General features: G+C 53.9%; 3 protein-coding genes and 1 pseudogene across 3 annotated transcripts, besides 3 other annotated features; all 4 read left to right on the forward strand.

The window, feature by feature from the left end:
- On the forward strand, nucleotides 1-1,112 carry Tc00.1047053506899.10 (trans-sialidase, putative; the record flags this gene model as incomplete). Its single annotated transcript, XM_801808.1, has 1 exon — nucleotides 1-1,112. A coding segment is annotated over one exon (1,112 nt), but the record flags the coding sequence as incomplete, so codon positions are not given.
- Nucleotides 1-11,878: a sequence feature (areas not merged during assembly with more than two copies in the genome that could not be assigned to a particular haplotype).
- On the forward strand, nucleotides 3,549-4,118 carry Tc00.1047053506899.20 (uncharacterized protein; the record flags this gene model as incomplete). The annotated part of the gene is made up of 1 exon (XM_801809.1): nucleotides 3,549-4,118. The coding sequence occupies one exon, from the start codon at nucleotides 3,549-3,551 to the stop codon at nucleotides 4,116-4,118; it is 570 nt and encodes a 189-aa protein (XP_806902.1).
- Nucleotides 4,069-4,091: a sequence feature (AT_rich).
- Nucleotides 4,684-6,150, forward strand: Tc00.1047053506899.30 (annotated as a pseudogene).
- Nucleotides 5,354-5,381: a microsatellite.
- Tc00.1047053506899.40 (mucin TcMUCII, putative) lies at nucleotides 9,749-10,321 on the forward strand (the record flags this gene model as incomplete). Its single annotated transcript, XM_801810.1, has 1 exon — nucleotides 9,749-10,321. One exon carries the CDS (start codon nucleotides 9,749-9,751, stop codon nucleotides 10,319-10,321), a length of 573 nt encoding a protein of 190 aa, XP_806903.1.

Raw genomic sequence — 11,878 nt, forward strand, 5'->3', positions numbered from 1 at the left:
GAGCGTGGGCGGAGTGGCCTGTTGGCAGTCAAGGGGAGAATCAGCTGTACCACTTTGCGAACTACAACTTCACTCTTGTGGCGACGGTGTCCATCGATGGTGTGCCGAAGGAGGGTAATATTCCAGTGATGGGTGCGATATTGAAGGATGCAGAGAATCCAGTACTCCTGGGACTGTCGTACAACAATAAAGAGAAAAAGTGGACATTATTGTGTGGTGACGGAAAGGTGATTAAGGAGCACAGCAGTACTTGGGAGACACGGACGGATAGTACACAGTACCGAGTGGCCATTGTGCTGCAGAACGGCACTCAGGGCTCCGCGTACGTCGATGGTAGGCGTGTGGGTGAGCCATGTAAATTGGAAGGTAAGGAAGATAGAAAGATCTCCCACTTCTACATTGGAGGGGATGGAGTCAATGCAGGGAACACAGAGAGCCAAGGAGGCGTGTCTGTGACTGTGACGAACGTCCTGCTGTACAACCGCCCGTTGAGTTCGGAAGAGATTACTGCCCTTAACACAAAACTTTCTATTCCAAAAGCAAGAGACGAAAAAGCAGTGAAGGAGGTTACTCCTCCACCAGAGGCAAGTGAACCAGTTACACTGGAAACCGGAACTTTGTCTATTCTTGGCGAGCAACAGCAGAACAAACAGGATCCGTTGAGGAAAAGTGAAAATGCGGGCAGTGGTGGTTTATTCGCGTCAGGGCTACCTACTGCTACGACTTCCCCAGCAGCCAAAGAGTCCGAAAAACAGTCAGCGTCGGGAGCATCTCCCAGTGGAAACAAAAATGTGGATGGTACTTCCTCGTCTGACGCCGACCCAACGGTGGTAACAGGGAGTGGAGATAAGATTCAGGGAGATGGATCACCCCAAACTCCTGAGGTGAGCGTGAGCTCTGGTGCGGATGGGGAGACGACGGGAAGAACGGATGCGCAGGGAGAGGAGGGAATCCATCCACAGGCCGGGGAAGTAAAGTCTGCGGCACTCAGCAGCAGCCTCGGAAATTTGTCGCAGGGGAATAACAGCGATGCGTGTACTGTGCGTGAGAGGAGGGTGCTGCAGCTGCCATCGCTTCTTCTGTTGGGACTGTGGGGGTTTGCGACTCAGTGAGGGGTGATTGGATGCCGCGTGGGGCAATTCCGACCTCCCCAGCAGAGAAATACTATTCCCATGGGAAAAAATTTCACTCATACATCCTTTTTTGCGTGTTTTAAAATTCTTTTACTGTTTGCTACTTTTTGGTTGATTTTACTTTTTTTAATCTCTTATTCCTTCCCTTCTTTCTTTTTTTGCTTTTGGGGCAACCACTATGGACGTTCTTTTCTACTCTTCCCTCTTTAATTGTTTGTTGCTGCACTCCTCCTGTGAGGGGTGCCGTGTGGTTCCCGCCCAACTGCTCCACTCGCACACCCACCGACACGCTCATGACGACGGCCCTGTGCGCCTCGTCTGCTGCACGCATGAGGAGGGGCCGCGACGGACGGCGCGCTGAGGGAGCCGTGACGTGTGGGCGTGCGACGAGGGCCTGTGGGGCGGTGCACACATTTCTTCCCTCTTGTTTTGTTTTCTTGCGGCCAGGGCGGGCAGACACCCGCAGCGCCACACACACAGCCACACCCTGCCGCCGTGTTTTTCTTTAAGGATTTGTTTTTTTTTTTTTTGATGTTTTTTGCTTTGCGCCGGCAGTCCCTTCGGGGTCTGTCTTGTGAGCATTTATTTTCCCATCCTGATGTTTTTTTTTTTTTGCTGCGCTCACTCTCCCGATGGGGTGACGCGACTGCCGTCGTGTCTGCGTGCTTCTCTCAGTCCCCACACACACGAGTGACTGTGCTCTGCGGGCCGCACTCACGCGCCGATGGGAGGGCTGAGGGGAGCAGCAACACGCAGATGACCCCGTGAAATATAAACGATGTGCGGACACGCAGAGGGTCGGACGGTTGAAAGACATTTAAATATCTTTTAATTTTATTTTGTGGGCAAAATATGCAGACAGTTTGGTGTGGCCGCACGGCTGCCGGAAGCTTTTTAAATTTGTGTGGAACAGTAATGGACGACTTCTTTTCATTTATAATTATTTTGTGTGGTGGGGTTTGTATAAGACGAAGGGGGACGTTCTTTGTTTTAAATAAGTCTTGTGTGAATTGCTTCTGCTCGGGCTGCAGTACAGTCATGGGTTTGAGCGGTCTTCTTCCTGTTGTTTCCGCCATGCGTCTCCGCTGTACATTTTTAGTTTGTGCGTTTTTACGCATACTCTGCTTCCTCTTTTCTTCTTTGCTTTGCGTTTCTGCAGGCACATACGACCACGCACACAAGATGCACATTGCAGTGGATTTGGATGCTCCTTTTGTAGTGCATGCTGGCGGTTGCGCGTGGCGGCTGTTGTCTTCTTCCGTGGCATGAGGAGAAGGGAGGAGAGGGAGTGCGCAGCCCGAGTCTCCTTTCCTGCGGGTGTGATGCACTGCGTGTGACTGCGTTGAGTTGGGTTCCGTGTCCCATTGAGGGCGGGATGGCTGAAATTTTGTTGCCACGTCATGGATGGATGAGGTTTTGCTTCCGCTTCTGCCTCGTGTGGTGGGTGCTTGCTCCGTGTGCGTTGTGTGGTGGCCGCGGTGCTTTTGCCATTTCTCTGAGACAGCGGGAATGAGCTGGGGGAGATGGTGGTGGATGCCGTCTCGTGGTGTGTGAACTGTGCGGCTGGGCCTGCTGCCCTTTCCTCATTTTGTCTGCTCTCTCGCGCTGCATCCGCTGTGCCCCGTCCCTCTCCCTCTTGTTGCATTCTTTTTCTTCTGTCCCACCGATCAGCTCACCGACTCCAGCGACTCCACCACGGGTGATGATGACGATGGTGACGGTGCGGCACCGTGTTGTTCCTTGCGCTCTCGTGCTGCTGCTGCTCGTCCGTGTGCGTGACGGCGGCTGGGATTCCTGGAGATGTATCTGGTGCTGCGGATGCGGTGGTTGTGCCGGTGGATGTGTCGTGTGCTCCGAGTGACGGCAGCCTGAGCTATCGCGTGTGTGTGTGGCGTGGACGAAGTGTTCCGCTGCCAGTGCTGAGGCTCAGTGTGAGAATTACACTTTCAGTGGCTTTGGTGTGCGCATGCATAGCAGGAATGGTGAGCTGGGTGCTGTGTGTCATGTGCCAATGCGGTGCACACATGTAGCAACTGTGCTGCCAGCTGTGCAACGGAAGAGGAAGAGGCCACCGTTGCCTTCACAGCGAATGTGACGACACACAAATACGCCGGCCCCTATGAATTTTAGTGTCGCCAATTTTCCCCCGATGGAACCATCCATCCGCCTGCACGGAGCGGCGATGCTGACCGGACGGGCATCCGTCAGTTGCCGCCACCCCGTGAAGGGAAGGATGACACAAAATCTGGTGGGACAACTGCACCGCAAGTCAATGCCGAGCCGTCACGTCAAAACGAGGATTGGCGACGGTCTGCGGCGGCTGACGGACCCAACACCGTCGATCCGAGTCCCGCATCCAACACGGCGACCAACACGTCCGAGACGAGGCCTGAGTTTGCCACCAATCTGAATGAAATGATGGTCCCGAATGCGTCCAAGAAGAGGCCTTCTTTTGCCAACGGCCCGAGAATATTAGTGGCGTCGAATGCATCCGGGATCATGTCTGTCACTTGTGGCGGCAGGGAACACGTTGCTGCGGATAACACGGACGAGGTGAATGAGCACGACGCCACTGGACACAAGAATCTCGTTTTAGAAAGTATCGTTGCGGGCAGTGGATTTGTTGCTGAGGGTGATGCGTACGGATTGACACAACGCAATGCCTCTGGACACGATAACAGACCCCAATTACGAGAATTCACCGCGCAGTATTCCGGGAGCGGCGGGAGTCCACACGACTGCTTTGCCCTGCTCAACGACGCGAAATTGACACTGCGAGAGTTAACTGTTGGCGGCACTGTGCGTGTGCGTGTGTGTGTATTGGGTGTTGCTGCTTCTTCTGGGGTTGTGTGGAGTTGTGGCAGTCTTTTGAGCCGAAGAGTGTGGAATTGCGACTCCTCACGGAGAACACGTGCCGCGTTGCATGCGTGTTTTCTTTTATTATTTATATTTTATTTTGTTGGTTTTGTTGTTTTCCTGGAATAATGAAGATCTTTGCTGTTCCTTTATTTAATGGTCGGTTGCTGCACACTGTCACGAGGGACGTGTTTTCCCCTCTTGTTTGCTTTTTGTTGCCCACACGCGGTGCCGGCCTCATTGCTGTGCGTCCCACGGACTGCACGAAAGGAGGAGTGAGGGAGCAGGCCGGATGCCGCGGTGAAGTGTGAAGAGTGTTTTGTGGGCTTACGGAGGTGCACAATCTTTTTTAATTTTATTCAGTGCGGGCAATAAGTATACACAGAAACACATGCTCTTATTTTGCCGCTTGGCGCATAAATTAAAACAACGGCCGCATGAATTTTCTTTATTTTTTTGAGTCCTGCCGGACGCTCAACTCTGTTTTTCCTTGCTCAACTTCTGGCTTGCAGGGAGGTGTGTGCGAGTTCTGCAATTGTGCTGATTCTAACTGCCTCATTTTATTGTGCGTTGCTTGGGTGCTGCCACTTGTTGCTGTGGCGTGGCTGTGTGACTTGTCTCTCTCCTTTTGCTTCCGCTCTCCGCTGAATGGGACTTATTTTGTGCTGAAGGCCACACGCAAGTGACAGGAGTAATGATGGCGATGATGACTGGCCGTGTGCTGCTGGTATGTGCCCTCTGCGTGTGTGGTGCGGTGCCTGCGGTGGGGATGCCGATGGCAGTGCGGTTGAGTATTCGCTCTTGCGGTGGCGCGCTCAGCTGCGGAAGAGATGCGCGGAGGAGGTCGGCAGGAGGACAGGAGGCGAGGCGAATGCGTCCGCCGTTGGGGAATGCCTCCGTCAAGGGATGGACGGTGTGCGTGCCGTTGTGGATGGGCGTCGTCGTTGGAGGCGTCAACACTCTGCCGTGGCTGCAGCTGCTGATGGTGGTTCTGGTAATGATGAGGATCATCGCGAAGAGAAAGACGACAAATTGAAGGGATTGTCTTTTTCAGGCCACACGTTGCAAGCAGAAAAGAAGAATCCAGCAGGAGGACGGGAAGAATTTGCAAAAGTGCCGGGAGGGGAAAATAATTTGAAAGCAGACAAGAGTGAACCAAATTTCGAAAAAGACAAGGCGACCTCAGTCGTCAACCCCGCCAATCCAACTGGAATTCAAGAGTTGGCAGACTTGCCATTGACTGTTGCGGGTGGCAGTCAAAGTCCAAAACACGCTGAGCATGGACTTTTCAACGCCAATTCAAGGCTTGTGGGCGGCGTGTCAAAAGACGGCCAAACAGAAGGTGAAAATGGCAGGGGAAATCAACCACCACCACCACCACCACCACCACCAAAAGAAGGCACAGAAGCGGGGCTCTCAAAGCCTTTAGGATTAACTGCGAAACGGACACCAATTCCAGTGGAAGAAAACTTAAGGCCGCGAGACGGAAGTCACTCACACAAAAGGAGATGCTCCAAACGAAAGATGCTTCAGAGCACGAAGAGGGAGAAACAGTTTCCTCGGGTACACAGCGGAGTGCATCCAAAGAAATTCCAGAAGCCACAACTCCATTATCCGCCTCCAAATCTGGCAGCGGTATTGCCGGAAGCACGGTGGAGAAGGGTGGTGTTAACAATCCTCAACCTCCTGCCGCCTCAGTAACACAACATAATTCCGCGGGAGATACTGGCCCCGCTGCTCTGCCAGCCAGCACCAGTGAATTGCAAGCAGAAGAAATACCAAACGCTGGTATAATTGCCACGACAAATGATGACGACAGCGACAGCAGCCCTGCAGCTTCTACTGCTGAAAGGCCTACCGCTGGCACAAGAAGCACCCCAACCTCTGGTGATGCGAGTGACCTTGAACAGTCTAATAACGACGACGTCAATGATGACGTGGCACACAAGGATAAGACTGTGGAATTTGAAACCGCTTCAGGAGACAGGAACACTGAGGCAGATAATGATGAGAGATACACAACGGTACCAGAAAACGCCACCAATAAAACGAGCAATACAGAGATCACAGCTGACGGTGACAGCAGCACCGCGGTGTCGCACACCACCTCCCCTCTTTTGCTTCTTCTTCTTGTTGCTGCTGCTGCTGCGGCTGCGTGAGAGTGAGGGAGAGAGAGCCGTGCACCGCTCGCACACACACTCGTCCTTCTCTCTCTGTGTGTGTGTCCCCTTGCATGGACTCTCGCCCTCACCTCACCCCACGAAGCACACACAATAATGTGCCCATTGTATATATGCATGCACACCCATGCAGGCCCGTTGGTGCTCTCTTTTGCACGACACGCACCGCTGCCGTCCTGCCTGGCTGCATGGGCGGAGCACCGTAACTGTTTCTGTTTTGTTTTTATTGCATTGAGTGGGCGACCTCTCTCTCTCTCCCTCTGTGTGTGTGTTTTGCTTTACGGGAGTAATGAGAGTGTGTGTGCGCTGGTCGTCCCACGCTGCGGCTTCTTGCTTTGTTGTTTTACTTGTTTTGTGGTTGAGTGCACCCATTCCATAGCTCTTTTTTCGGATCGGTGGCATGCTTTGACGGTGGACGCCTACAATTGTCTTTTTGTGTATTATTATACTGTTCCTTTATTGTTGAGAGAGTGCCAGCCTCTTGTATTCTTGTAGCGCTACTGAGTTTTTTTTTTCTTTGACATGCGCCATGCGTCATTTGATTCATGTTACTCTGCGGCCTGCATTGCTTTTGGTTCTGCTTGTGATGATGTTTGTGCTGTGATTTGTCGGCGGGTGTCTTGCTGTCAGTCTGACTTATCCTTCGTTCCTTGACGATTTGTTGCGTACTGACGGTGCGTGGGCGTCTCTGGTGATAGTGAGGGCCGCATGTCTTGGAGCGCAGGATGCGTCGCGGGTGTGCGGCGTCGTTTGGAGGTACCGATGGGTGACCATCCGCATCCAGGCGTCATCAACGGACTGTGAGGGCAGCAGGAGGCACTGCGGCTTCTTTTGGCTTTGCACAAAGAGTTTATTGGACGGTGCGTTTGTTTTCAATCTTTGCAGCTCTTGTGGGGAAGGTGGGAGGCTGAGTGCATTAGGACTGAATTCATTTGGGTGGCTGCGTTCCGTTGACTTGCGGCCAGTCGTGGCACTCTTTTGGGGTTTGGCGGCTCGTCCCTTTTGTTTACTTCCCACCGCAGCACGTGGAGGCCACTGATCCGAGGAACTTTTGTTTGACTGCGTGTGAGCCGCTGCCGTGCGTGGTGCATGGACTATGTGATTGTGTGGGGAGGTGCATGGAGTGACGAATACTTCTGTTTGGCGTGTCGCGGTGTGTTGGAATGATGTTCGGATGACATGTGAAGGGTGTTGTTTGTGATTTGTGTCTTTTCTGGTGGAGCCGACATGTGTGCGGGGATTGTGGCATTGCTGGCTGACAGCTCCACGTCACTCTTCAGCATTCCTGGATGTGCTGAGGAATGCCGGCTGGCGACCAGCGTGTTTGTGCTGCCGGTGGGAATAAGTGCATCGGGAATAGGCCGTTTTCTTTTTTCCGTGCTGGAGCCGATGAACTGGCACGAGGGCACCGGCTGCGGCTGCCTGCCAGCACGTGTGGGCAGCGGATCCATGCACACACCGACGCTCGTCGCAAGAGCTTGTGCGATCACAGTGGCTTTTGTGGCGTGCTTTTGTGAACGTCGGTCCGTCGAAGAATGTGTGAAGCAAACGGCTGACTGCACACGAGGAAAATAAGTGCGTGCACTGTGCCGTGTTTCGGCGTCGATGGCAGAGCGGCAGGAGGCCCGTGCTGGCAACTGAGATCTTTGCGTCGCGAGGGATGTCGGTGTTGATTTTGGATCGTCGAGGGTGAAGTGATTTTGCTGCTGCCCGTGTGTGTGGCCACTCCGGCAGAGGGCGGACGCAAAAGGGAGGGATGCAGGCGTTGCGTGTGTGTGTGCAGGTGCCATGCAACAACGTCACAACAAACATGCTGCGACTCGGTGACTCTCACATCGTTGTGGTCCTCACGAGCAGCCGAGGCACGGCCCACACCGATGCACTTAGTGGACGGAGTGAGGCATCTTTTGAGGTGCTGCAGGGAGCAGGATGTGTTGACGCAGCCACGACGTGCATGGAGTGTCACGATGGCACAGTGAGCTGTGGCTGGTGGAATATTTGCTTCTCGGAGGCAACAGAGAGAGAGAGAGCTGCTCCTGCTGTTGGCGTCGTTGCTGCCTTTTGTGGCCTCCCATGCCGATTATTGTCTGTCCGCTGATCATGGGTGGCATGCCTCCACTAGTGACGTCGTCTGCAGGCATTTCACAGCAGCAGTGAAACACACATCTCTTCGCATGCTTTGGCTGTGGATGTGGTGTCGTGCATGCAGCCGGCATTATTTTGCCCGACTCCTTTTCACTGCCTTGCGACAAATGGATGCGTCGCCACCCGAGTCATTCACCGCAGCTCCGTGTGCTGTACTGCCAGCACAATACTCTCCTGTTGTCTGACGCCTGGCTGACAGTCAAGCACCACTGCGTTGGGACATGCAAGGATGTGGACTGCCGCTCACGGTGTTGGGCACCGCTGTTTGGATGCGGCGGCCACACGAGCGGATGTATTGTGGCACAATCGAATGCGTGAAATACGCGGAGTCACAGCGGCTGCAATAATATCAGCGGTGTGGCACCACGGAATCTGTGAGGGGGTGATGCATGATGAATCACAGTGGGCGGCATGCGAGGGAAGTGCACCGTGACGGAGCGTCATCCCGCCCCCACCCTGCAGTGGAATGTACGCCCACAAAATATATGGTCGAGGCACCACCAAACACACATGCCCTTCCATGCAGCAATAAATAGGAGCGAAGGTGCGTTCTGGTTTGTGGGGGTCCTCTCACATATTTTCATCTCCACCGCAATCAACGCTGAGGAATCAGGTGCCACAGCGACGAAAGGAAACACAAACATCTATTGCAGCACTTTACCAGCGAAAGGCAGGAACAACACAAACCGAATTATTGGCTGCACCAACACAAGAAACATTCACAAGTGGGAAAACAAATAATTGTGCACCTTGCGGAAATTCTTGAAACACACGATCCAGGCATGAAGGTTTGCTCTCTGCAAAAATGAAAAAAAAAACATGCAGACATCCGCCAACATCCAAACAGAAACACAAATAAATGATTGCTTGCATTATTGCATTCCTTGCGCTTATTTTTACGTGTGCGGCTGTTGCGGTGGTGGCCGGGCCTGCATGAAGTGGTGTGCGCCGAATGTGGACGAAGGCCTACTGCAAATGAACTGCTTGTGGTGAATATTGGCTGCACTTCCCGTGGACCAACAATCCGCGTGGTGTGCGGGGATTTCCTTTTTTATTGTTACTTTGCTTTTGTGTTGCTGTGTGCGCTGCGCCTTCTTGTGTGTGTGTGTACCCTCCGTGAGGGGTGCCGACACGACGGACCGCTCTCGCCGCATGTACATGCGGTGGAGCCTTGTGTGCCGCTCCTGTTTGCTTCTCCCTCTTCCATCTGTGTGTTGGTGTTGCGGCAGGGCTGTGTGTGTGTGCGTGCCTGCTGCCGTGGATTGGAGTGTGTGTTGTGCGTGGTGTGCGGCGTACGGTGCATGCCTGGCTGCTGCCCTCTCCTCATGTGGTGTGCCCTCTGTGTGTGTCTGCCGCACCTCTCGTCTCCCCTGTTGCTCTCCATTTCCCTCACTGTGCAGATCAGCTCCACACCACTGAACGACCACACTCACGATGACGACGTGCCGTTTGCTGTGCGCCCTGTTTGTGCTTGCCCTGTGCTGCTGCCTTTCCGTGTGCGCGACAAAGGCTCAGTTGGAGGATACTGGAAGTCTTGTTGAAGAAGTAGGCGAAATACAGCCGCCTCTTCCAGAACAGACACCTGCTCAGAAAGGTGAAGGGTCGGGCTCGGAAAATGGAAATACTGCGAGAGGTGCAGGGAAAGGAGGCGGTAAGACCACTCAGCATCCGCAATCAAGTGCTACTCCCAATAAGGTACAAGAAAAAGGTGCGGAAGAAACTTCTGGGACAAAAATTGTCACGAGAACATCCACAGAACAAGGAAATAAAAATGTCGACGATTCTACCGAGGAGACCACTACCACGACCACAACACAGGCACCAACCACGACGACCACGAGTACAACACAGGCACCAATTACTACGACTACAGAGGCGCCAGCTGTGTCGACCACCCGCGCACCGTCAAGTCTTCGCGAAATGGACGGCAGCCTCAGCAGCTCTGCGTGGGTGTGTGCCCCGCTGCTGCTCGCCGCATCCGCGCTGGCGTACACCGCTCTGGGCTGAAGAGGTGTGTGCGGGCTGTGCGTGCCAGCACTCAACCGCGGGGATTTGTGCGCGTGTGTTGTTCACTGTACTAAAATAAGAGAAAATAATGATCTTGTTTTGCTTCACTTGCTTCTGCTGCCGTGCTGTGTGCTCCGCGTTGTGCCCCGCATCCGCCACGTTGAACGCATCGCGGACACACTCATATGCATGCGCACTGGAGCCCTGGGTTTGTTTTTCTTTTTTAATTTCTTTTTAATTATTGTTTTTTATTGCTTTTTAAACTTGTGGTTTGCGGTGCGGTGTGCGAGCTCTGCAGTCGTACTGATTCCATGTGTCTCGTGGTGTGTGCGCTGCTGCTGGGGTGCTGCCACTTGTTGCTGTGCGGTGGCTGTGCGTGGTGTAGCGGCTGTCTCTATCTTTTTGCTTTCCCTCTCTGTTGACGGGGAGTTACTTTTGCTGAAGGCTGCACGCAAGTGACAGGAGTGGTGGCGATGATGACTGGCCGTGTGCTGCTGGTGTGTGCCCTCTGCGTGCTGTGGTGGCGATAGCGGTACGGGTGAGTATTAGCTCTTGCGGTGGCGTGCTCAGCTGCGGAGGGAGTGCGCGATGGATGGCAGCAGAAGTACAGGAGGCAGGGCGAATGCGTCCGCCGTGGAGGAATGCGTGCGTAATTGGATGGCCGTCGTCCCTGGAGGCGCCAAGGGATTGCCGTTGCTGCTGACACCGCTGAGGATAGGGTGTATGCTGCAATCCAATGAACACTCAACGAGATGCGTCACCAGCCGCGTAGATCGCCTGCCGTTAGAACTAGGAGAAGACAAGGCGGCGCGCCACCAGCGGCACCGGCAGTATGTGGAGGATCAGCGGGATGGCGTTATTTGCCGCTCGAAATGAAAACGAATGTGTCGGAGTCACACGACGCATTGAGTGGTGTTGGACAGCGGGAGGAGTCAACTGTGAATGGTTCAGAAGGCAAGGCTCGGATGCTGATGGCTCCTGCCACGGTGGGGCGCCTGGAACTCGTGCCCCAAAGGGAGCGAGCATTGCCCTCTTCGGATGGCAGTCGCGCCACCGGCAGTCGGGAAAACGAATCCGCTCAGGATGAAAAGTTGAAAGTCGCTGAGTCATCGGGGGCGGTGGGACAGAGGGAGGAGCCCAGCCCCCAACACAGCCTGCCATTGGGGGGCGAAGAGGATCACAACCAACAAAGCCAGCCGCAGTACCGGGCGAGCAAATAAGACAAACAGCAGGGACAGGAACCGCCGCAAGGGGCAGAAGGGTCTGACAGCCGACATGAAGTTTCATGGCCAGAGAATGGCGAATGTAGCGCCAAAACACGATGTGGGCTCAAACACAACTTCTGCACAAGTACCGGGTGATGCACCACAAGAAGAATCGGGAGGAGAAGTTGCGGTAGAAGCAGCTGGTGGAGATGAGGCAGAAAGGAAGGAAGTTGCAGCACACCAAGACACCGTGCAGCATGCACCATCTCCCATTTATGAGAGGCCATCGCAGTCATCGTCCTTTTCAAATGGCGGCTTTGCTGCATTAGATGGAAAGCTTCCAACTTCCAGC

The sequence above is a fragment of the Trypanosoma cruzi genome, genomic scaffold (assembly GCF_000209065.1).
Source record: "Trypanosoma cruzi strain CL Brener 1047053517059 genomic scaffold, whole genome shotgun sequence".
NCBI classification, from domain to species: Eukaryota; Euglenozoa; class Kinetoplastea; order Trypanosomatida; family Trypanosomatidae; genus Trypanosoma; species Trypanosoma cruzi.